This window comes from Sapajus apella, unplaced genomic scaffold (genome assembly GCF_009761245.1).
Source record: "Sapajus apella isolate SASKATOON/1434 unplaced genomic scaffold, GSC_monkey_1.0 scaffold18, whole genome shotgun sequence".
In the NCBI taxonomy this organism is placed as follows: Eukaryota; Metazoa; Chordata; class Mammalia; order Primates; family Cebidae; genus Sapajus; species Sapajus apella.
In genome coordinates this window covers 15,484,204-15,510,618 of record NW_022436958.1, presented here as the reverse complement: position 1 = coordinate 15,510,618, position 26,415 = coordinate 15,484,204, and the positions used below count along the sequence as shown (strand labels likewise).

The 26,415-nt window shown below is 37.7% G+C and overlaps 1 protein-coding gene across 50 annotated transcripts in view; it reads left to right on the top strand.

The window, feature by feature from the left end:
- Positions 1–26,415, top strand: part of NEB (nebulin) — a 204,562-nt gene that overhangs the window by 28,143 nt on the left and 150,004 nt on the right. For 46 of the 50 annotated variants that reach the window (XM_032286391.1, XM_032286390.1, XM_032286396.1 and 43 more), the window contains exons 14-36: positions 2,699–2,803; positions 2,890–2,997; positions 3,095–3,199; positions 3,605–3,703; positions 4,711–4,815; positions 5,748–5,855; positions 5,949–6,062; positions 8,391–8,492; positions 8,587–8,694; positions 8,781–8,885; positions 9,945–10,043; positions 12,372–12,476; positions 13,042–13,149; positions 13,243–13,356; positions 15,797–15,994; positions 17,986–18,093; positions 19,851–19,949; positions 20,669–20,773; positions 20,860–20,967; positions 22,408–22,719; positions 22,824–23,030; positions 25,078–25,182; positions 25,891–25,998. In XM_032286391.1, coding sequence (XP_032142282.1) covers positions 2,699–2,803; positions 2,890–2,997; positions 3,095–3,199; positions 3,605–3,703; positions 4,711–4,815; positions 5,748–5,855; positions 5,949–6,062; positions 8,391–8,492; positions 8,587–8,694; positions 8,781–8,885; positions 9,945–10,043; positions 12,372–12,476; positions 13,042–13,149; positions 13,243–13,356; positions 15,797–15,994; positions 17,986–18,093; positions 19,851–19,949; positions 20,669–20,773; positions 20,860–20,967; positions 22,408–22,719; positions 22,824–23,030; positions 25,078–25,182; positions 25,891–25,998 — 2,835 coding nt within the window. The remainder of the gene's footprint in view (positions 1–2,698; positions 2,804–2,889; positions 2,998–3,094; positions 3,200–3,604; positions 3,704–4,710; positions 4,816–5,747; positions 5,856–5,948; positions 6,063–8,390; positions 8,493–8,586; positions 8,695–8,780; positions 8,886–9,944; positions 10,044–12,371; positions 12,477–13,041; positions 13,150–13,242; positions 13,357–15,796; positions 15,995–17,985; positions 18,094–19,850; positions 19,950–20,668; positions 20,774–20,859; positions 20,968–22,407; positions 22,720–22,823; positions 23,031–25,077; positions 25,183–25,890; positions 25,999–26,415) is intronic. The other 4 variants (XM_032286403.1, XM_032286401.1, XM_032286400.1 and 1 more) reach the window with 4 other exon arrangements.

The window sequence follows — 26,415 nt, the reverse complement described above, 5'->3', positions numbered from 1 at the left end:
GTATATTTTTGTCAAGAAGTGTTTTTAAACCTTAGCTGCAAAAGAGATGAAAATTTTCTCATCTAATGACTAAATGCATATATAACTTTGCAAATACTTTAAGATTATGGAGTGGTAGGTTCATTGGAACTATCTAACCACAGAAAGGCATGAGTTCCTCTGAGTATAATGTGCCTTAATGTTTGTGGTTCTGTGGGGTTAATTCAATGGGCAGGGACATTCTCATGTGCTTATGAGCTCTGGGCACCTGGGCCTCCACATTGTAGATGTGTTGTGATTTTGACAGAGGCAGAAGGAGACTTTCAAAGATAGATCTTGGCCTCAGAAACCATCATTTTCCAACAGCAGAACTTAAAAGATGGGCCCCTAAATCTTCACAGGACATTCTAATTGTGCAATTATTAAGAGCCCGACTAAGCCGTTCAATTTAAAACAGATGAGGCAAATGAGACTGGGCTAGGCGTTAAAAGACAGCCAGAGAGAGAGAGAGAGAGAGATTGAGATTGAATATGTGATAACTTGAGTTTATCTCCTATGGTTAGGTTTGCATTAAACTTTCCTAATATTTGTGGATTTTATGCAGCTGTCTGTGTGGGTTAGTGATCTTTGTCCCTTAAACTCAGCAGCATAGGAAATACGTGTTTGTGATTGGGGAGCAGGTGGGGAAAGAGGCAAGTGAGAGAGTATAAATGAATCTGACCAAATAGCTCTGCTGGAAAATCAGTGCAAAACGCTTTTGCTTTCTTTTTAAAAGCATTTTATTTCGGTTGCTTTTAGGGGTGCAGGTTGTTCTTGGTGACATGGAAAAGTTCTTTAGCATTGGTTGCGGAGATTTTGCTGCACCCATCACCTGAGCAGTGTACACTATAAGCAATACTAGTCCTTTCTCTCTCACTCCCACTCCAACCTTCCACTCAAGTGTCCAAAGTCCATGATATCATGTTATACCTTTGTGTCCTCATAGCTTAGCTCCCACTTATATGTGAGAATATACGACATTTGGCTTTTCACGCCTGAGTTACTTTATTTAGAATAATGGCCTCCAGCTCTATTCAAGTCGTTTCAAAAGACATTATTTCATTCTTTTTTGTGGCTGAGTAGCATTCCATGTTGTATATACACCACGTTTTCATTCTCCCCTGTTGGCTGATGGGCACTTAGGTTCCACATCTTTGCAATTATGAATTGTGCCGCTATAAACATGCATGTGCATGTGTCTTTTTCATATGATTTCTTTTCCTCTGGGTAGATACCGAGTACTGGGATTGCCTGATTGAATGGTAGTTCTACTTTTAGTTCTTTAAGGAGTTTCCATACTGTTTTCCATAGTGCTTGTACTAATTTACATACCCACCAATAGTGTAAAAGCAGCTGTGCTCTCTAAGTGAAAACCATCCTTATTAAACATCTAAAAGCCCCAGTTCAAATTTCCTTTGTTGATAAAGACAGGAATCTAAAAATCTTTATAAATAATTAAATATATACATATGTGGGTGTGTATATATATATAGTTTTTTAAATTGTACTTTAGGTACTGGGGTATATGTACAGATCATGCAGGATTGTTGCATAGGTACATACATGGCAATGTGGTTTGCTGCCTCCATCCCCCCATCACCTATAACTGGTATTTCTCCCCATGTTATCCCTCCCCAACCTCCCTACCCCATGCTGTCCCTCCCCTCGTCCCCCCCAACAGACCCTAGTGTGTGATAGGAATCTAAAAATCTAAAATAAGAATAGCATCATTTACATTTTGAAAACCCAGAATGAAAAAGTGACAATAATCTGCTCTATCAGTGGCATATTTAAACTAACCATTGCTTCTTGTTGTTCTTCAAGCTAAAGGTAAATCCTGGCAGAGAAGAGTTAGTAATAATTCACAGTACCAGTTCTCATATATGTACATCTTATTTTTAAGGCAAATTGTTTGTATAATAAGAGATTTTATTATAAGGAGGGAGATTGTATATTTCTTATATAACTTTTTCATGAAAGTTTGTTTAAAAAAATTAAACAACTTGCGATTGGTCAAAATCTCCATGTTTGCTGTGGTATTATCAGTGAGGAAAGAGTATGGGAGCTGAAAGGCAGAGAGGGCAGTAATTCAGAAATACACACAAATCCCTGCTACTAAGGGCTTGGTCAGAGGTAGCATATTGGTTTCTTAATTTTTAAGAGTTTGGAATGTGTGAAACTTAGGCTTTATAATAATTGCTAAATGAACAGTCTTATGATTCATGACACTCCATGTTCGATTGTCAGGTGTTTTGTTTTGTTTTGAGACTGAGTATCGCTCTGTCACCCAGGCTGGAGTGCGGTGGCATGATCTCAGCTCACTGCAACCTCTGCCTCTCAGGTTCAAGAGATTCTCCTGCCTCAGCCTCCCAAGTAGCTGGGATTACACGTGCATGTCACCACACCCAGCCAATTTTTTGTATTTTTAGTAGAGAGGGGGTTTCACTTTGTTGACCAGGCTGGTCTCAAACTCCTGACCTCGTGATCTGCCTGCCTCGGCCTCCCAAAGTGCTGGGATTACAGGCATGATCTACTGTGCTTGTCCTCAATTGTCAGTTTTTAAGACAGTTGACAGATGATATCTTTTCTTCATCTTTTGTTTAGTGTTAGAAAATATAAGTGTTATAATCAGCATGGGAGTGACAGGAACCTACTTTAACTGATTTTTTTTCTTTGACAGAAACTATACAAGGAAAACTATGAAAAGACAAAGGCAAAGAGCATAAATTACTGCGAGACCCCCAAATTTAAGCTCGATACTGTTCTGCAGAACTTCAGTAGTGATGTAAGCGATCTTACTGTCACTCCTTCTGCTAAAAAAAGAATCCACTATTTCACCAATTAATAAATGAAATATGTTTTGTCTTTCAGAACAAATACAAAGATTCCTACTTAAAAACTATTTTGGGACATTATGTAGGCAGCTTTGAGGATCCATACCATTCACACTGCATGAAAGTCGCAGCTCAAAACAGTGATGTAAGTTCTAAAATAATTGTTTGACTTTTCAAATAACATTTTTCTTAGGGCATGAATGCAGTGGCTGCATCTTATGCCTGATTTCTCCTCCTCATAGAAAAACTACAAAGCAGAATATGAAGAAGACAGAGGCAAAGGCTTCTTCCCCCAGACCATAACTCAAGAATATGAAGCAATTAAGAAACTAGATCAGTGTAAAGATGTAAGTCTGTAGTCTGAACTTTGAATGTGACTGCCTTCCATAGCATCTAGTGGTCAAGATATGTTTAAAATGCTGACACTTTTATGAATAAGTGTAAGCCAGGCAATTGCAAGAAATGAAATCCATTTTGTAGTAAACATCCTGTTTTCCCCTTGTTGGCATCCCTACATTTTAAGAGGTAATTCTAGCTCATTTTCCCAAAGAAGAGTTATCAGGAATCTGAAGATTCACATACAGGTGTACGAAGAATCTCTCAAACTGCAGTCTAGTTAGAAAAAATATATATATTTTATTAACTACAAGTTTCTTTGCCTTGCGGGGCATGAGGTTCTATTTGCCTGGCCTATGGGCCACCTCGGATCTGACAGGTGATACTGCTAAACCAAATGCCTTTGCTTCCCACAGCACACCTACAAAGTCCATCCAGATAAGACAAAATTCACCCAAGTTACCGACTCTCCTGTTCTGCTGCAAGCCCAAGTCAATTCCAAACAACTGAGTGATGTAAGTTCTTCTAACTACCTAGGACATCTAATTATAAGAGATAATATTTCATAACTCTATACATAAAATCCAATCACTTACAAGTTTGTTCAAAAGGCAGGGTAAGTATTAGCAAGTTTAAATTGTATGTATTTTTATATATTTGTATAAAAATATTTTCTGCGTCTTGTGGGGCGGATAACATTTACAATGAGATGATTCTGTAAAGGAAAAAAATGTAGCTTAAAGTAGTGGAAAGAACGTGAGTTCTAGAGTCAGACAAAACTGCATTCAAATGTTAGCTCTGTCATTGAAGTCTGGATGGGCAAAGGTTTAACCTCCCTCTGCCTGATATTTGCCTTTTATAATTTGTGGCTGTTTAGAAGAGTAAGTAAAGGGAGAAATGTACACTGCATATGCCCTGGCCAGAGCAGGTATTCAGTACATGAGTTTCTCTCTCCCTAGTAAGTTTCTGGAAACTGGAATCTCTGAGACAAACTTTATTATGTGAGCCTTAAGTGTGCACTTCCAAACTTACGTTGAACCAAAAAAATAAAAGTAACCTCAGTAGATTTATGTCCAGAAATAAAGGCTCCAATTAGAACATCAAAACCCTGATGTCTGTGAGAGGACTGCTAATCAGATGAAAAGAAAGCGGCTCCGGTACGTGAGCACTGACGATGGCAAGAAAGACAGCACGGGGCACTTCCCAGAACCTACAGGGCCAACTGTGCTATGCAGGGAGGGAGGCATGTTTGACAGAGCTACCTCATTCCCTTAGGGTCCTACCATGGTGACAGATGTGATCATAGCTGGCAAGTGTCCCGCACACAGGTTCAGTCATGCAGGTGGCCCACCCAAGCTCTAGAAGTCTCTTCTGATCTCAACAATGTTGTCACTTATTTTACAAAATGTACCACACAAGAATTTTTGTATTCTGGAACAATTCTTCTGAGCTAATTGATGTTCTCTCTCTCTCGGTCTGTCTGTCTCTCGCTCTCTCGCTCTCTCTCTCTTTCTCGTCATAGTTAAATTACAAAGCAAAACATGAAAGTGAAAAGTTCAAGTGCCATATCCCCCCTGATACTCCTGCTCTTATCCAGCACAAAGTCAATGCCTATAACCTGAGTGATGTAAGTTCCTCATGCCCTGTACCATGTGATATACTGACAACCTGTGCTTTTATTTTGAATTGCTTCATTATGATTCAATGAATAGTTTAATGTTAAAAATGGGAAGAACAGTTAACATTTGTATCCTGTTCCTATGCCTCTGCCAATATTACTGAATTCACCTTACAAAATGTGTGTAGCAATCTTATAAGTAGTTTCATACAGTTGGATAATCTTAATATATTGTAACCATCCCTCAAAATATACCTCTCGTTTATGCTTAATTGTAAATTTTAATGGTAGATCTTTTAGCCGTATATTCATTTAAGTTATACTATAATTCATTTATTCTCTGGGCTTATAATGTCCCTTATTTCACATAAATGATACTTATTTCTACATGTGTGAGAACTTGCATAAATAAAGATATAGGGGATAGAAAGGGCAGAAGTTCAGATATCCATTTCTATCTTTAATTTTTCAAACTTAATTTTATAGAAAAGTTTAATTACCCTTGGGGCTCTCAATTTCTTCAATAATTCTGCAAATGAGTACTAAGATTATCTGGTATCAATAAGTATTTTAATTATTTATGAAATAACCTTTGCAGAGAACTTAGAGGTCAAATGAAAGTGATGCCTTTGTATCATAAAAAGTAAGTTAACTGTAGAATGTTTGTGCTACTCTATAAAACATTCAGTGTTAGGAATCAAATATTAGTGTAATAGCTAGGATTAGATAAAAAAATTCTCATGGAGTGTAGAGAAGCCCAACTTAGAGAATTAATAGCTCCAACTTGAGAAGAAATATTTAAAATATGCATGATTTCCTGGACAATAAAAAGGGCCCATTTATTTTATATTGAGACGAGGTATTTAGTTACCCATTAGTCTTTAAAGGTGATGACATGCAGATCACTTTTGCCAATTCCTTTGCTGAATTTTTCTGTCCAGAATCTTTATAAGCAAGACTGGGAGAAGAGCAAAGCCAAGAAGTTTGACATTAAAGTGGACGCCATTCCCCTACTGGCAGCCAAAGCCAACACCAAGAACACCAGTGATGTGAGTGTGGCCCAGGGACCTGGGGACCTGGACAGGGCAGCCTCAGGGGCGTTTCCTGGTGAGTGGGATCTGGCACGTGTGATGTCTTTGCAGGTAATGTACAAGAAAGACTATGAAAAAAGCAAAGGAAAAATGATTGGAGCCCTCAGCGTTAATGATGATCCCAAGATACTGCACTCTTTGAAGGTGGCCAAAAACCAGAGTGATGTGAGTGTCTCTGTAATTCACTCCTATTTTCAGATGTGGCCACAAAGTTGCTGTTTAAAATAACCTTGGATGGATGTTAGCCTAACTGAAATCTCGGATTCAGGATGACAAATCACACGTGAAAGCTTCACCTAGGTGGTAAAGGAAGATGAACTTCCCTATTGTTGTGGATGTCTTCGATGCCAGTGAATACAGCAAAAGTTTCCTTCATCTCCTTAATACCTTCTGTTTTATTAGGAGAAAAAATATTCTGGCAATATCAATATCTGTCTTTATTGTTTCTCCTAGAAATGAGCTTCATATGTGTAAATACAGGTACATGCACATGTAGGTATTCACCCAATGCCCACAACTGATTAAGGTAGTTTGCAAGAAGTAAGTTAAAGGATGAAGTAAGAAAAACTACATGAGGCAAAAACTCGAAAGCAAAGTCTTTTATTTTAAGAAATTTATAGAATATTGATCTTATTTTAAAGACTAACATACTTACTAAAAATAAAATATGACTCAGCAATCCTAATACAGGATATATACCCAAAGGAATATAAATCATTCTTTTTGTAGAGAATGGGGTCTCGCTATATTGCCCAGGCAGGTCTCAAACTCCTGGGCTCAAGCTATCCTCCCACCTCTGCCTCTCTAAGAGCTGGGATTACAGGTGTGAGCCACAGCACCCGGCCGGAATATAAATCATTCTATTATAAAGACACACATGCGTATGTTCATTGCAACACTATTCACAATAGCAAAGACATGGAATCATCCTAAATGCCCATCAGTGATAGACTGGATAAAGAAAATGTGGTGCAGATACATCATGAAGTACTGTGCAGTCATAAAACGGAATGAGATCATGTCCTTTGCAGGGACATGGATGGAACTGAAAGCCATTATCCTCAGCAAACTAAGCAGGAACAGAAAATCAAATACCACATGTTCTTTTATATGGAAGCTGAATGATGAGAACACATGGATACATGAAGGGAACAACACACTGTTGGAAGGTGGGGGTGTGGGAGAGGAGACAGAGCATCAGGAAGAATGGCTAATGAATAATTAATACCTGAATGATGGGATCTATGCAGCAAACCGCCATGGCACACGTTTACCTGTGTAACAAACCTGCACATACTGCACATGTACCCTTGAACTTAAAAGTTGGAAATCAAACAAAAAATAATAAAACTCTTCACATAAATTGCTTTCCTAATTTGTAGCAAAAAAAGAAATACAGACACCTGTAATGCCAGCATTTGGGAGGCCGAGGCGGGTGGATCACGAGGTCAAGAGATCAAGACCATCCTGGTCAACACGGTGAAACCCCGTCTCTACTAAAAATACAAAAAATTAGCTGGGCATGGTGGTGCATGCCTGTAATCCCAGCTACTCAGGAGGCTGAGGCAGGAGAATTGCCTGAACCCAGGAGGCGGAGGTTGCGGTGAGCCGAGATCGCGCCATTGCACTCCAGCCTGGGTAACAAGAGCGAAACTCCGTCCCCAAGAAAATAAAAAATAAAAAATAAAAAAAAAATTAAAAAAGAAATACAGACAAATCATGTTTTCATATAGAGTTGTAACAAAATGTGTTTCACCAGGTGCTGAACGGAGTATGCTTCTAGGACTGTGCTTAATTATCTAAGGTTCACCTTATACCTTATATGTCATTTTGCATCAGCTCTTTAAAAAACTCATTTTTCTTTCTTTTTTTTTTTTTTTTCTTTTGGAGAGAGGGTCTTGCCCTGTTGCCCAGGCTGGAGTGCAGTGTCATGATCTTGGCTCACTGCAAACTTCCCCTTCCAGGTTCAAGCGATTCTCCTGCCTCAGCCTCCCTAACGGCTGGGATTATAGGCATGTGCCATCACGCCCACTAATTTTTGTATTCTTAGTAGTGGTGGGGCTTCACCATGTTGGCCAGGCTGGTGTCAAACTCCTGGCCTTGAGTGGTCTGCCCACCTTGGCATCCCAAAGTGCTGTGATGACAGGTGTGCGCCACTGCCATCTAGCCAAACTCACTTTTCTTTAAACATATGCAAATAAATTATTTTAAGGCAAAAATTTGCTTAAATAGCAGCATCGGTGTGCTTTAAGTTATTCAGGCTGAAAAAATATTAGGACAAGTAACATAAACATCTTTGTGATTATTAGCAGGTGAGATTATATAAGGCATGAGCCTCTATCACACCAATTCTGCTTTTTCTGCTTTGTGGAAAATAGATGCTGAGAAAACATAAATTTTGCCCCTTCAGTTAAAGTGCAGCAGTGATATGGCTTTCACTTTATGGGGTGTATTTTTCTTTCTTTTTGGTTTAATTTCTTTTTCCTTTAACAGAGATTATACAAGGAAAACTATGAGAAGACAAAGGCGAAGAGTATGAATTACTGTGAGACCCCGAAATATCAACTTGATACTCAGCTGAAGAACTTCAGTGAGGTTCGAAAAGCCACGGTTACCACCTGGGTCGGAGGGCTTTCCTACTGTTTGACAAATGATTGTTAACTTGGATTACATTTATTTTATTTTTCAGGCTAAATATAAAGACTCATATGTGAAGGATATTTTGGGACATTATGTAGGCAGCTTTGAGGACCCATATCACACACACTGCATGAAAGTTGCAGCTCAAAACAGTGACGTAAGTTTGAAGACAATGGTTCATGCCTCACAGTGACATTGAGACCTGTAATAATCACAATCTATTTTTGGTTTTTCTCATTATAGAAAAGTTACAAAGCAGAGTATGAAGAAGATAAAGGAAAATGCTATTTCCCTCAGACAATAACACAAGAATATGAAGCAATCAAGAAGCTGGACCAGTGTAAAGACGTAAGTTAGCTGCCCTGAATTCTTGAAATCGTGTTTGGGATTCTTGTGACATCTAGTGGTAAATTTAGCAGGAGTTTAAATGCTAATGTCTAATGATTAGGATATAATTACATTTTACATTTGATTTTGGGGTGGAACTGGGAAACACAACAATTATCATGAAGAGGGCTATTTGCTACAAAATAATTTCAGATTTTATAAATCTTAATTTCCATTAGTTTATATCTATGCAAATTCAGGGTAAAAGAAAGACATGCAGGTTTGAGATAGGTGTTCATTATTTAACAAATTAATACAAGAAGGCAGCCTGGGCCAGGCAATTTCCTTGGTGCTGAGAAAGATAGGGAAAAAGTGGGCCACCTCTTGAGGAGCTCCCACTGGAGTGGAAGAGACAAATAACAAAGGAAGAGAGCACAGAAATAAGAAAGATATCAAGCAATGATAAGCAAACTAATATAGGATGATGATACAGAATTAAAATAGGACAATGTGTGAGAGAGTGACTCGGTGGGCATCTTAGATTGGGTGGTCAAGGAAGATCTAAAACAGGCATGACCAGCCAGGCCAAGGTCAGGGGAAGAGCAGCGGGAAAGAACAGCCTAAGAAGAGAATAAGCTCAGCATTTAAGGAATTGAAATGATGGGGTGGCTAGAATATACTGGGGAGGAGGGCAGTAGTAAGAGGTGAAATGGCAGGAGATGAGGGAGGAGATGGTTTCTGTAGGGATCGTAACCAACATGTAGTTTAGACTAAATATGAGGTTCAATAAAGAGTCATTGTAAGGCTTCAGTGGGGGAAGGGTTAATCTGGTTGCTGAGTTGCTGTAGGCAGACCAGAGGCAACTTGGGAAGTGGGGATTCAAGGCGAGAGACAGAGAGAGAGAGAGAGAGAGAGAGAGAGAGAATGTAAATGCATCAACTAAGTTTTTAGGAACAAAATAAACTCTGTTTTGACCTGGAACCATTTTTTATGTTAGTGTATGTATAACCAAGACTATATTGATAAATTATAATGTATAAATACATTATAAATTTCATTAAAGAACATCTTCTTTTCTAGCATACCTACAAAGTTCATCCAGATAAGACCAAATTCACGGCAGTCACTGATACTCCTGTACTGTTGCAAGCCCAGCTCAATACGAAACAGCTTAGCGATGTAAGTGCTTTGATTTATGCAAGTGTGGGTGATCCCAAGTGCTTTGCTCATTTAAAACATAAGCATTTACATGCTTAATCTTCATGGGCTCATCTACCATCCCAATATTGTTATTTTTCAAGATTTGTTTATTAAAACACAAATGAGGCTGCTAGATTGAATTGTAGCCTGAGGAAAGTTGTGTTAGACAATAATAAAAATAATTACTATATTTTTAACAACTTACTGTTTTTTTAGTGGGATTATCTTATTCATTAGGATCTGTCACATGTACCCTAAAACTTCATATCAACTTAAATAATTGACAACAAAAGCATCTATTTGGGTAGGTAACAAGGCAAATATTTCCTATTCTTGAATTTGCTAGCAAAGACTTTCCAGAAAGAAAGGGCACAGTAACAATACAGACATCAAACAATGATAGGATAACTAATATAGAATGATGCTACAGAATTAAAGTGGGATGATATCAGAGAAAGAACTGGATGGGCACTTTAGATTGAGTGGTCAAAGAATGTCTAAGACAGGCATGGTCCAAACATGCCAAGATCAGGGGAAAAGCAGCAATGCTTCTCAAATATCCACATTCATGAAGTCGCCTACTGACCCTGTTGAAGTATAGATTCTGATTCAGTACATCCGGGGGACTCCATATTCTGACTTTCTAATAAGCCTCTAGGTGATACTGACGCTGTGATTGGTAGGCTACTCTTTGAACAGCAAGGTGCTAACATAGCTAAGTCCTGGAGAGTAGTGCATCATTCTCAAGATAGGAAAGTGAAAGATACAGTTTTTCCTGCAATAAAATGTGTTTTAATGATACAAATTAGCTCATATGCAGTTGTTAAAGAGGAGAACGGCATCAGTATAGCCTAGAAGTCATTTCAGCTCATATGCAACTTTTCCAAGCATCTTAATATTTTGCGTCCCAATAAAGAACAGCTAAACACTAACATTGCTGATTTAGCTAAACTCAGCAAGCTGAAGAGAAATATAGTGCTGTATGTGGTCACAGTCACTATCAATCACTCTTTTTATTGGCTTGGGTAGGCAATCTACTTTGCCTTGAAATTGCTTCTTGCATAATTCTCAATCTTGTGCATTTTTGCTTTTGGCTCCAAAATTCAACAGCTTCATCCGTTCTTTACACTCCCTTCCTTCCACCTAACATCACCTTTTAAAAAAATACAATCCTATGTTTAATATTGTAAATAAGAATTCACAGCCAGGTGCAGTGGCTCACACCTGTGACCCCAGCATTTTGGGAGGCTGAGGCAGGCAGATCAGTTGAGCCTACGAGTTTGAAACCAGCCTGGGCAACATGGCAAAATCCTGTCTTTACAAAAAAATTAAAAAATTATCTGGGTATGGTGTCATATGCCTGTAGTCCCAGCTACTCAGGAGGCTGAGGTGGGAGGATCGCTTGAGCCTGGGAGGTGGAGGTTGCAGTGAGCTGAGATTGTGTCACTGCCTTCCAGCCTGGGTGATGGAGCCAGACCCTGTAGAAGAAGGAGAAAGAAAAGAAGAAAGAATTGTTTACATATATTTTTAACTGTGCTAGTGTTTTATTGAGAATTATTATTGTTTTTGTTAGTGCTTTGATTACAGAAGTTCATGTTCTCCAGATACAGCCTAGCAGTGTAGATCAGATCATATTCCTGTGTATATAACAGAATCTACACAATGGCAGCTGGTAGCCCAAAGTATGGTGACACAGCAGTCCCCTTATTTGGTTTTGCTTTCCACAATTTCAGTTACTTGCAGTCAACCATGGCCCAAAAATTTGAAGTGGAAAATTCCAGAAACGAAAAATTCATAAGTTTTAAATTGTGTGTTGTTCTGAGTAGCATGATGAAATCTCACACCATCCCCCTTTGTCCTTTCTTTATCAAGAAAAAGAAGGATAAAAACAAACAGATATTTTGAGAATGATAAACCACATCCACATTACTTTTATTACAATATATTGTTTTAATTTTTCTACTATTAGTTATTGTTAATTTCTTACTGTGCCTAATGTATGAATTAAACTTTATCACAGGTATATACGTATAGGAAAGAACATAGTATATATAGGGTTCAGTGCTATCCATGATTTCAGGTGGCCGTTGGGAGTCTTGGAAAGTATCTCCCATGGAAAAAGAGGGACTATACCACAGTCCCTGAAATAGGGAATGAGACTTTGAATCCTATGTGAGACTTTGACTGAATTGAGTATCTCTTTGAGGCATGTTTTTAAAAAGGGCACTAACACCTTGGCTATATAAACTGTCCTAAATAAATTCAAAGAAGTTCCCCTGAACTGTTCAAACATCCTTTGTTTATCAGCTGAATTACAAAGCAAAACATGAAGGTGAGAAGTTCAAGTGCCATGTACCAGCAGATGCTCCACAGTTTATCCAACACAGAGTCAATGCCTACAATCTGAGTGATGTAAGTACCAAAGCCACAGAAGCCTATGTTTGGTGTGCATGGAAAGAGAAAATGTTATCAATTTTGAAAGACAAGACTAGGAATTATACAAATAAACAAGTATTAAGATTGTTACCAGAGTGTAAGTGGAGCTTTTAAGGTCAAAATGTTCTTAAGACTCCTACTTAGCTATCAGATTTCATTTTCCATGGTCTCTGTTACCATCAGAAGATCTCTCAATTACCCCTCTGCTATTCCCTGGAGTTTTACAACATCTTTCCCATGTAAATGTCACATTTCACCTTCTCCAAGTCATTGTCATTTTATAGCATCCTTATATAAATTAAGGTAGCAGAGTCTTTAGAAAGTTTACAGAACATTAAAAAGAGTAGTTTATACTTAGTGGTAGGGAGAAAGAAACTGGGTGATAGATAAATCAATACATATGCTACAATTTGATAAATACAGAATTTATAGGTGAAATAAGTATGTATACACAAATTTTGAAAATATTTTTATTTTTTTACTGGATCACACTGTGTTTAATGTTCTTCTTTTCATTCCTTTGCTGAATTTTTCTGTCCAGAATCTTTATAAGCAAGACTGGGAGAAGAGCAAAGCCAAGAAGTTTGAAATTAAAGTGGATGCCATTCCCCTGCTGGCAGCCAAAGCCAATACCAAGAATGCTAGTGATGTGAGTGTGGCCTGGGGACCTGGGGACCTGGACAGGGTGGCCTCGGGGACATTTCCTGGTGAGTGGGATCTGACATGTATGATATCTTTGCAGGTGATGTATAAGAAAGACTATGAAAAAAGCAAAGGGAAAATGATTGGGGCCCTCAGCATTAACGACGATCCCAAGATGCTGCACTCCTTGAAGACAGCCAAAAACCAGAGTGATGTGAGTGTCTTTGTGAATCTGTATTGTTTTCAAGATGGACCCCCTGTTATGATGCCCAAGGTAGTCGTGTGGAAAAGGATTTCATAAGCATAGGCTCTCTCACATTCACAAAAGTACTGATGTAGAAAACTTTAGAATAATGCCCTGGATTGTTGCACCTCCACATTTGAGGGGAGAAATCACTGATTTGTACTTGATGTCCATTTCACTTTGAAAACTGTATTCATCAATATTTAATAGAATATTGATTATATTCTTAAAACCTTTTAGAAAACATAAGTAGATGTTTTCACATTTTATTCTAATTGAAAAATAATTTTTAAAATGAAAATTTTAAAACTGTCTTTACTTTGGAAGACATTTATGAATCACAAATAAAAAATCTTAATAGAGTATCATTGTTCTTCATTGGCTTTAGTAATGAGTTTGGTCTAGATCCAGGAAAAAGACTCCGTTGATTACAAATCCCTTTGAGACGCTGACAAAAGATTTGAATCATCTATATAGAAAATGAACATTAATTTTCATGCCTTTTGTCTGAATTTTGGTGAACTCATGGGCTCCTTAAGGCTTATCTATGGGCCATGTAACATTTTCCAGTTAAAATTCTTACTACAGAGAGACAAACATCTACTATTGCAAATTATAGTATGTACTATGTATAAAATGTTTAGAGAATCCCTTAAGAGTACTGAGAATGTTCAATGTAGCTTGCAGATACTAGTTTTTTATGATGAAAGAGAAGCGTGTTTGTATCATTTAGTTTTAACCATGCTTTTATATGATGATCTATACATACCTCTTTAACTCATGTTGCATTTATTGTGTCATCACATAGCACCTTAAAACTTCCAATTCCATAATTTTCTCTAGTAACTTCACAGTGAATTATGTCAGTATATAGTGCTCACATATATGACTATTTTGTTCACTAGTTAAGTTCTCTCAGCTTAAGAAGAGTATGACTCCCCCTTGAGAGCATGTGCATTTTTATCTTTTGTTTTTATTCCTATCACAGAACCCTGTAGTAGGCACATAAGAAATGCCCAATAAATATTTGTTAATTGATTGATGTAAATGACCAAAAGACATAGCATATGGGTCAGTCTCACATAATATCCAGGCAAAATGCTAAGCCGCAGATATTGAACATGCAAGACTTTTTAAAAACAATCTTTTAAAGCCATTTGGATCTTTGACAACATTTTCTATGTGCTGGTATGTGTCAGCTGGTGTGAACATGAACAAAACAGTAACAACAATGTCTTCAAAAATATTTCCACACACCAACTGTTGTAACATTGCTTTATCAGTTTTCTTCTAATTAAGACAAATTGTTGTTTTCAATGTTGTTGCAAACTATCAGAAAGTTTCCATACTTTATTTTTATAAACCAGGGTCTCAATTTTATAGTTAAGTAATAAATGTATTCAGTGAAAGTGACTACCCACAAAATATGAGAAGGAAGATCAAGTTCCCTTAGAAAGCCAAAAAGATCAGATCGTTTGCAAAAGGAATTGTTACAGAAGATTTATAATGCACATCTGTACTTACCAGCTTGGGTCACTGTCTCTAATATATATGTGACCATGGAAAACTAGGATGAGTTTCGAATTTTCTTAAAGGGAATAGGTCAAAATTTTGCTGTCTGTTAAGATAATTAGTGAGTGGCTATGATGAAACTGGGAATTTGACCTAATTAGCACCTTGTCTAACCATTCCAGAAAACCAGAAAATGAAGGCAGCCCTTAAGGCCAAGTCAGGACATTTAGTTTATGAGAACATTGTACAGAAGGGCCAACATTATTTTAATGGCTCAGTTTCCCAAACTTTTCTCCTATGAAGTCTTTTAACTGCTGCAATCTGAAGTTTCTTTTAAATTGTTGCCAAAATTGAACTGGATATGAAAACCTTTGAGATTCTCAGTAGGGCTTATCTCCTGTCAATCATAGGTTAAAAAATCAGTTGACTCTCCATTTAAAAATGACTCTATACAGCCAAGAAACTAACTCTACAGCCCTGTGTATGAAGTAACCATTTTATAAAATCAAATTGTCATATGGTTTTCATTACATTTAAAAAATGCTTCTTTCTTTATTGGAAAACCCTTCATAGGTTAAATTACATTAATAATAGTAACACTTGTTAGTGGTCCTTGAGAAACCCTGTTTTAGAATAAAAGCATTCCGGTTCCTGACTGAGCAGGAGCTGCGGCCCATTGTCTGTTGTGACTCTGACGGTTTCTCACTGATTTGAGAAGGTCTGCCCACGTGTGCTTTTTGAAGGGATTTCAACAGTGTGTAACATATGAACACATTTTTGGGCAAAATAACTACTCAGATGTTTGACTCTTTCTCTAACTTATTGTTTATGAAAGATCTGTCTTTTCTGGAAATCCATAGAAGATTTGTTATAATAAATGATAATTTCCTATTCACAGCATGAATATCGAAAAGATTATGAAAAGTCAAAAACTATCTACACGGCACCTCTGGATATGCTCCAAGTCACCCAAGCTAAGAAATCTCAGGAAATTGCCAGCGACGTTGATTATAAGCACATCTTACACAGTTACAGCTACCCGCCCGATAGCATCAACGTGGACCTCGCCAAGAAGGCGTACGCGCTACAGAGCGATGTGAGTAACCAGGGTTTCTCTAGCCTCTTTTAAAAAGCTGGAAACTGAAATGGACTTCAAAGTTGAGTGAGGTTTTTGTACTTCTCAGAGGTGTCTGCATTGTCCTATGTATGTAAGCAAAACAACCCTTGTGATTCTCTAAGAACATGCCCTTCAGGGTTAGGAAGAACTGATCTGGCATGCATCCCATCACTGTTTCCCTCTGGGAAAGTTATCAGCCTTGCTAAGTCCAGAGTCCTCCTCTGTAAAATGGAAATAAATCAAAAACATTGTTTGGAGGATGTCAATGCATGCAAAACACTTAGCATGGTGCTAGGCCTGGGTGAGTTCTCAATAAACATTCAGTATTTATCATCACCAGCATCATAATCATCGTATTCATCAGCATCGATGATTTTTACATAGATTGCTATCTGAAAAGAAAATATATCATTTAACATAAATATTTATAACTATTTTTTTCTGCAGATCAAAACTTCTTTAGGCAAGTTAATTTGTCTGAACTGCACAAGTGAATACTTCATCCTAACAATTCTAGTTTTAAAAATGTGTTAAAGTACACATAACATAAATTTACCACCTTTACAATTTTCAAATGTACAGTTCAGTGGTGTTAAGTATATCAACATTGTTGTGCAACCAATCTCCAGAGCCTTTTCATCTTCCCAAATTGAAACTCTATATTCATTAAACAGCAACTCCCACTTTCCTTCTTCCCCTAGCTTGTGGCAGCCACCAATCTATGCTCTGTTTCTAAGTTTGACTAACTCTAGATACCTCATGATGTGAAATCATACGATATTTGTCTCTTTGTGATTGGCTTATTTCACTTGGCAAAATGTCCTCAGTGTTTATCCATGTTGTAGCATGTGTCAAAATGTCCTTCCTTTTTAAGGCTGAATAATATTCTATTATATGGATAGGCCACATTTTATTCGCCCTTTCATCTGTTGGTAGACATTTGGGTTGCTTCCACCTTTAAGCTATTTTGATGCTATGAATATGGGTATGTGAATGTCTCTTTGAGATCCTGCTTTCAATTCTTTTGAGTATAAACCCAGAAGTTGAATAGCTGGATCATATGGTAACTCTAATTTTTATCTGTAGAAGAACCATTATAAGTAGTTTTCCATATCGGCTGCAAAATTTTACATTCCTGCCACTAACAATTCTATATTATGCATTGTTATTCTACTTGTCATTAGTTTGATTTTGTTATGTTTTTTCACCCCAAATAGATCATAAGCCTCTGAAGGACAGGAACTGAATACTTTGTTGATTTTGCATTCCACTTAAAAGGCCCACAGTAAAGAACAACAGTTTGAATTTTGTATCTAAAATGTGCATTTTTGGTACCACCGATGGTCAGACAACAAAAGTAGCTCATGATTTTAATACCATCAAGTAACTGTGCCTCAACTAGGACTAATTCCAAATAATAACTGCTCCCTTATGCAAATTAACAAGTGCAACTATTTTAAACTGTTGTTAGCCAATGTAGAAACACTCCAAAGTGGACCAGTACACATGAAGGGCCATGAGTGCAAGCAGAACAAATAATTCCATTAAGTCTTACACAGCTAGAAAATGAGCAAATAATCCACCTTCAATGTGGCCTTCTATTTTAATTTGATAGAAACATAATACTTAAAGTTCCAGAAAACAAATGTCTCACATTTGATTACCTGACAATTTCACTTATTCTTTAAAGGGCAGGTTAGACTTGAGCATTTTCCAGTTTGGAATTAGAGTACCACATACTTCCATTACGTTGGAAATAAGGATGAAATGGAACATATGCCAGTTAGAAGGAAAGCAAAAATCTAAGAGCTGTTACTATCTCTCAGCAAAGAAATATATACAATAACCTTAGTGTCTGGAGTAAGGAAGCTGGTTGGAAATCTCAAAAACATTGTTTTGAATAAAACATTGGAGTTTACATAATGAAGATGACACAGCAAAGAAATGTAACCTTTCTCTTGGTGTTTTAGGTTGAATACAAAGCTGACTACAACAGCTGGATGAAAGGTTGTGGCTGGGTGCCTTTTGGGTCCTTAGAAATGGAAAAGGCAAAGCGAGCTTCAGACATCCTTAATGAGGTAAAGCCATTGGGTGTGTCAGAGGGCGAGTGGTGAATATGTTGTGTTAAAGCTCTCAAAACCATGGACAGTGCCTCCTTCATTGCTTCATTCTCCAGTCGCTGTTGCTAAGGAAAAAACTTACCACGTGCATAAATTACCCAGGTAGACCAGCACAGACCTTTATATTACCAAAATCGTTGATGTGAACTATTCATTATAAATATTTTTAACAATTTTATTAAGGTATAACTTACATACAATAAAATTAGGTATACACCTTGACAAGTTTTAATAAATTCATATGATTCTGCACTCATCACTGCAATTAGATTTTAAAATGCTGCTAGAACCCCCAAAAATTTCCCCCTAAATTCCTGCTCTCATCTTCAGCCCCAGGCAGCCACTGATTTGCATTCTGTCTCTAAAGTTTTCTCTTTTCTAGAAATTTCTTTTGTATCCGGCTTCTTTCACTTCATGTCATGTTTCTGTGATTCATCCATGATTCCGCTTGTAATTTTTTAAAATTATTGATTAGTAATCTTTTGTATGGATTTATTAGGTTGGTTCAAAAGTAATTGCGGTTTTGACATTAAAAGCAATGGCAAGAACCACAATTACTTCTGCCCTAGCATAATACGTACCACATTGTTATTATTGCTTCACCGGTTTGGGGATATGTGGATGGTTTCCTTTTTTTGTGTGATTATGAATAACACAGCTGTTATAGAAATCGTCTTTGAAGAATTCTTCCCTATGTCATGTTCTGGTTGGCTTTGAAGTAATATATAAATTATAATTCAGTGTAAGAAAAAATAGTGATGATCTTGAGCCTCATAAGCCAGCAAGGTTATGTGTCCCTCCTCTGTGACAGTTGAAGAGTCTCATGCTGTCAGGCCAGTGCATCCTCAAAGAGGGCAGACAACACGCAGGACAGAGGTGCTGTGTGCAGGTTACTTTCCACACTCAAGTTTTACTTCTTGTTCAGTGCTTTGTTTTCGATGAAAACCATTTTGTCTACTCAAAGATCTTCCAGAAAATAGTTCTTCTGGGTTAGTGGTTTTTGGAAGTCTGAAGCTGAAAGAGGGATCTTACTAAGTGGGATGTACAATATGCACAAAGGAAGAGGACTGGGAAAATATATGAGATGAATACAGGACTAAAGTGGCTAGAAGTTGACAGCTCCCAGTGGGCACACCTCCCCAGGGTCTGCTCTGCAGTGCCCCTTAAGCGCTTTGGTGATAATTTATGTGCTAACCACATTAAGGCTTGCAGAGCAAAAGTCCTGCCTCTATTAATAATAATTCCTAGCTGTTGCCCTAGTTCTTCAATTCTTCCTTCCTCAACCGCACAGCTTCTTGATGCCATTTGCTGATGGAGTAACAGGGAAAAAGAGAACTTGTTTGTGTCCTGCAAAGACACTTTAAATCTCCTTGCTTACTTTTCTGTCAAACCTTTAGAAAACTCTGTGATGTTTCTGCTTTCTGCTTAGCTGAGGGTATCTTCTTTCATGTCATAGGCAAGAAATTAAGAATGGAGTCTGTCTGGTTCCTGAGAGCAGTATTTGCGTCTGTGCTGCCCAAAACTTCCACAATTAAATGGATTTTTAAAAATATTGAATTTTGTATTGCATTCATCAAACCAATAAAGAATCTAGTATTTTTACATTTTAAAATCATAAAAAATCTTCCTTATTGCTTCAAAATAAATTTCAGGGATTTTGACATATTAGCCTTCAGTGAAAAACCAGATTGTTTTTCTCTTTATTTGCCGAACAGAAAAAATATCGCCAACATCCAGACACACTCAAGTTTACCTCGATTGAAGATGCTCCAATTACAGTACAGGCTAAAATTAACCAGGCCCAGAGGAGTGATGTAAGTGTTAATCCTCTCTATATGTTAGTAGATGTTAGCTAATACAAATACATTCGTATTTCAAATGGACTGATCACCTGTAGTTATTATACAATATGAAGAGACCCAATTACATGAGCAGCTGTGCAATTCCCCAGCTGTTCATTAATAAAGCATTCCTAATTAATATATTTACAATAATGTATATTGTGCTGACTGTCCTTTTAGCCATTTGACATTGCTTTCTAAGGAAAAGGTAAGAGGAACTTCTCTTAATGACAACAAAAACTACAAGCCTGTTTCTAGGAAAGACCAGAAAGAATGAGTATAGCAAGAATTTTATTTCTTAACCTACTTATCTTTAATTTCCCACAAAATATAATATAGGTGGTTGGTGTATTCTACCCTATTATGCTTTCCCACGCTCAGGAAAGTGTTTGCAGGTGACCATTTTCATCAGGCCGCCTCCCTGGGCTAATTGCCACTTTGTGCCCCTACCTAGGCCCAGAAGTTCCTAGTGCAAGTTCCAAGGGATCTTTGTAAAACTGAATAAGCACTGAGACAGGATCCTAAGCAACTGCATGTGAGACCTCGAATGCCTACAGATATTTGCACATGAATATGCAAATGCACAAGAGTGTCCTCCTTAAAACCACCTCTGTGAAATAGGATCCATTAGGAAATTATTTTCCAGTGCCATTAAACTTTTCTCTCTGTTTGTGCATTTTTATCTCTTTCAGATCGCTTACAAAGCCAAAGGAGAGGAAATTCTTCACAAATACAACCTGCCAGCAGACCTGCCCCAGTTCATCCAAGCTAAAGTTAATGCCTACAATATCAGTGAGGTGCGTGGGCGGACTTGGGCTGATGTATGTGTCAGACTCTACTAATATGGTCTCTAAGTTGTACTTAAATGACATTTTTCTTTCAGAATATGTACAAAGCAGACTTGAAAGACTTGAGCAAGAAGGGATATGACCTGAGAACTGATGCGATTCCCATCAGAGCTGCCAAAGCTGCCAGGCAGGCGGCAAGTGATGTAAGTCCAGCTGTGGTCATACGTGGGCAACTAGAAAATGTGGGTGGGTGGGCTTGGGGTCTGACAATGACCCAAATGTCTCCATGCATGTGGTCCCCAGTTGGAAGCAAATCTGATTGAAAACTATTCAGGAAATAAAGTTCCCTAAATAGATTTAACTTTGAGGGGGTCTATTTCTACACTGACTCACATTACTTCTCTTGTGGAGATACCATTTAAGTCATAATTGCCTCCTGATGGTAAAATTTTCTCAAAACTTTATTGATATGATCTTCTTCTTTCCCTTTCCTCTCCCTTTTTCCTTCATTACTTCTACAGACAGGTAAATTAGCCTCAATTTCACCACCTCTAATAGCCAGTCTTTGGGTTCTACTAGAGTTAAGAATTTTATTTCTTGTCCTATTTGTCTTTATCCAAGATGTGAAATGAAGTCACTTTGCTGTTTGAGGTTTAAATAAAACTGGCCCAAGGCCCCATCTGTTATTCTATAGGAACTGGAATCCCCCTCCCCATGATTTCTGTGGCATCTCTGAGATTTTTATTTCTCAGCTGACCTCTGGCTCCTGGCTGGCTTGAGCTCACCTGGGCCCTCCTCCTGCGGGTCTCCTCCTGCTGCCCTGTATGACCCAGAAATGAAACACAGCCCCTTCCTTTTGACTTCCTAGAGTCCCAAACACCACTTTCCTGATTGTTTGAAATTAGGTTTCCATCGCTGCAGTGTGAATATGTGATGGTTGAATAACAAATGTCCTCATCCTGAAATGCCCCGTCCCACCCAGAATTTCTCACTGACCGCCTTTCTCCGTGGGTGCCTTCTTTCAGCCACCCCTGCCCCGACATACCACAAACCTGCCCTTGTGCCTCTGCTTCTTAGTGTCCCACAGGGCCCTCCACATCTCTCCAAGGAAGCTCAGTCCCCCTCACTGTGTTACCCAGAGCCAGTTAGTGTTTACCTGCTCCTGGCTCTGGGTCTCCCTTTGAATATCCAAGGACTTACTAAAATTCTCTTATTAATATTAACATCCTACTGCTGCTATAAAAAAATGCTAAAACTAATCAAATATCCAGCTACTTGCACTCTAGTAACACAATAAAATTGATAGAGATTGTGAAATATTTATCTTTTCCTGTTTCTTTACCAATGTCTAAATGCAAAGGAAGACTATAGAGATTTATTTTGTTACTGATACCAATTATGGTAATGCCCCCATCTCAACCTCTCTTGGAAACAGCTACAGACAATCAAGTGGGTTCTGTAATACATAACATTTTTATTTTAAGCAGGCTACATTTCAAAGCATATAGAAGTGAATTGCTAATTGTTCAGTTATTGAAGTACAAGAATTTAGGAGAAGCTCAATTACTTCAAATCATGACCTCATTGTTTAGTAATACCTTCAAAGCTATATTTTAAATTATGCCTACCTTTGTTTACAATAGGTTCAGTACAAAAAAGATTATGAAAAAGCTAAAGGGAAAATGGTTGGCTTCCAAAGTCTTCAAGATGACCCTAAACTGGTTCATTATATGAATGTGGCCAAGACACAATCAGATCGGGAGTATAAAAAAGACTATGAGAAGACAAAGACCAAATACAGCACGCCCCATGATATGTTCAATGTCGTGGCGGCTAAGAAAGCTCAGGATGTGGTCAGCAATGTCAACTATAAGCATTCTCTCCATCATTACACCTACTTGCCTGACGCCATGGACCTGGAGCTGTCTAAGAACATGATGCAGATACAGAGTGATGTAAGTGTCATTTACTCCTCAAGAAAACCCACCTGTAGGTTCAGGGTCTGCCATGAGAAAAACCCTGGCCTGGGCCCTCACTCCTCTTTTCTCCATTGCTGTAGAACGTCTACAAGGAAGACTACAACAACTGGATGAAAGGCATTGGCTGGATTCCTATCGGCAGTCTTGACGTCGAAAAGGTTAAAAAGGCCGGTGATGCTCTGAATGAAAAGAAGTACAGGCAACATCCAGACACCCTCAAATTTACCAGCATCGTGGACTCCCCAGTTATGGTCCAGGCAAAACAGAACACGAAGCAAGTCAGTGATGTGAGTACAACAAAATAGAGAGGACAGAGGATATGGAGGAAGCTTTTAAGAAAAGTCAACCACAGCCCAATGTTTTTATTCTTCTGGGCAATTTAAGTCAACAGCAGCCCAATATTTTTATTCTTTCCATTTTAAATTTATTATTTTATTTAATTTTTTTTTAAATTACAGTTATGTTTAGTTTGGGCACTAACATTTTCTTCTCTCTTGCTTTTTATCTTCCTTTTAAATCTTTGAAATATTGTGACATGGTGGAAAAATTCTATTCTAGAACGCCACATGCAGACACATGCACACATACATACACAGAATTTAAGCTTAAATCCCAGACACTTTATTTTGGCAGATTTGTTGTATTCGATTCTATATTAAGCTTCTCATATTTTCTTTTCATATATAAAACATTAATACAGAGAAGTAATACATATGAATATGTGTCTTTGCTCCTAAGAATTCAGCGTATACTATTATCATAGACTTTTTAACTTAGGTCTGATTGAGATGAGTGTCGTTTGGTGCCTGTACATGAGCAGCGTCTATGCTGTGGCTGAAGTCAAAGTTTCTAAAGGAAAGTCTGGTGTATAGAAGATCAAAAGCATTCACTTGTTAATTTATTTAATGAATGCTTTTTGAACATCTGTGTGCTAGGCACTGTAGTACCTGCTGGTGGCAAAAAGATGAAATAGATGAGGATTCATGGGATGTGGAAATTCACAAGAATGTAGGGTAAGAGCATAAGACAAAGACATGGCTACAAACAGGGCATTGTCATCCAGAGAGACAAATGCTGCAGGAGACGAAAATGTTGAGAGCAAGGGAGGTGCCTTGTACAAAGGTAAGTGCCTACCTGAGTTTCCCAGGCAAGTGAGAGAAGCGAGCATTCCTGGCAAAAGGAAAAATATAATAGCAGTAGAAAAGGAATGAAAAAGTATAGACGCGAAAGGCTCAAAATTGTAACCTGATTAGTAAGGGGCTCATGTGCTAATTTTTAGAGTCTGAATATTATGTGGTAGGTAAAAAAGAGATGTTGAATGTGTTTAATCTGTGGAGTCCCATTATCAGGCCTGTATTTTAAAACACAATGCTGGCCCCAAGTGTGGAGACTTTGGAAAGGAGAGACTGGAGGCAAGAAGATCAATTAGAAGGCTGTCACTGAAATCCGAGGAATTCTTAATTGGACTGAAGCTAAGGCAGTAGCAATGTCAGAAAAGGAGCTGCGTAGAAGGCTGAATTCATGAATCTGTGATTGCTTAGATATTGTGCTTAAAGGCAGTGAGGACTTAGAGATAACTCTTTGGGTCCTAGAAGAGATTATTTAGTATTTGGGGATTAATTTAGCTATTAGCCATGTCAGATTTTATCTTGGCTGCATGCATACCAGTTTACTTGTCATACTCCACGTAGGCATGCCAGGGAAATAAGGATGTATATGATAGGAGGATGCAGTAAGATTTCTGCATCACATATTTTGACACCTTTCAGTGAAAAGTATATATAATTCTTTAAAGTAACAACATAGGGTAAATATGAAATAGTGAGCCTTTTGAGTATGCTAGATTGGTGTATAAGCACCTCTATATTATGAGGAAATTATTGTATGCTTTTATTGATACAATTCTATTTTGGAAAGTTTTTAGCAGAAATGAAAGATTTATTCTAACTACTGTTTTCTCTCTAGGGATAAAGAAACAAAAACTTACAAAAATGTGAGAACTATTAACTCACAGGCAAAGAATAAATTTATTTGGCTCTGGTGAATTTTATTATTCTTGCTAGGATTTCATGGTTGAATTTACCTTTCCATTCACCTCTGGCAGTGAACAATTTTTATTTTCTTAAGAATTTTTTTATCTTTCTATTTTAACACACAAAGTTGTGGGTATTAAGATAATAAGATGCTTGTTTTGTTTTTAAAAAAAGAGAGAGAAATGCCTTTGATGATTTTTAACAGTAGAAAATCGTGGCTGATTGTGCTAAAAATAACTGTTTAAAGCAAGCAGTTAATAGAATTTCCTTTCTGCACTATGTGAAATGTATTTTATTGCAGATCTTATACAAAGCTAAAGGAGAAGATGTGAAACATAAATACACTATGAGTCCTGATCTTCCTCAGTTTCTCCAGGCCAAGTGCAATGCTTACAATATAAGTGACGTAAGTAGAGTCTTCGCTGAGATGTCAAATTCAGACCTGACAATAAAATCATAGACTTTAACAGTAGGATGGTGCCTTGACTATTTATTTAGGTCAGTTTCCCACAAATCCCCCATTGAAACATATCCCATAAGGATGGTCCTTTACCTCTTCAGGTGACCTTTTCAAGTGTAGGACAACTTTAAAGGATGTAACATTCTTCTTTATGTAGAGCCCAACATCTATTCCCCTAAAACTTCTACCTAATTTTCCTAGTTTTGCATGTGGGGGAGGTTGTTATCCTCCAGAAACATAACAATAAATGAGATCCTTTTTAAAATAACAACCCTAAAATTTCGAAAACTCACCACCAGGTGTTCTCTTGACCTTCCTTTCATGAGAATGAACAACTTCATTGTGTCTCTAGCTGATCCTCACATACCATAGTTTCCAAAACGTTGTTCTTTTTCTCTGGATCCAGTCTTTGAATATTCCTCTCTTCAATAGGTGTCAAAACCAGATATAGGTCAATAATTAGTGCAGAGTTCAATGATCTCATGCTGCACACAAAGTGTGACACTTTGCCAATGTGATTTCCTAAAGCGGTATGTGCTATGGAGGATTCCTTTAACTTCTGTCTGGAAAAGAACAAAACAATCCCAGCAGTTGAGGAATCACTTAAGCTGATGAGTACACAGATGCTGACATCCTGTTTGCTTTTCTGTCCAGGTCTGTTATAAACGGGATTGGCATGACTTAATAGCCAAGGGCAACAATGTGCTGGGTGACGCTATTCCCATCACTGCAGCCAAGGCATCGAGAAACATTGCCAGTGATGTGAGTAAAAATTTTAGATGAAATTTGGGTGTTTGCCTTTTTAAAAAGTAATCAAATGTTGTTTAAATTGATACTTCATTGAAAGAAATATGTCAAATTAATGGCATTTAAAGTCTCAAAATATTGTTTGGAAAACCTGTCGCTTTTAGAAATATTTTTGTGATTCTTTTCAGTTGACCCCACTTGGCAGGGCTGTCATAAATCTGACAGTGGCTTTCTCCTTTGATTCACAGCCCAAATTACCTTCACTGACACATTTCTCTGACAGCCCACATTTATTTTCAGTGGGAACATCCTGACTGCATTACCACATTAAATTCAAATGACTGACTGCATTATAACTGTATTAAAAACATTGAAAAAATGTTATATAAAATGTACAGATTTTTATAAACCAAAGGGGGAAAAGTCTACTTT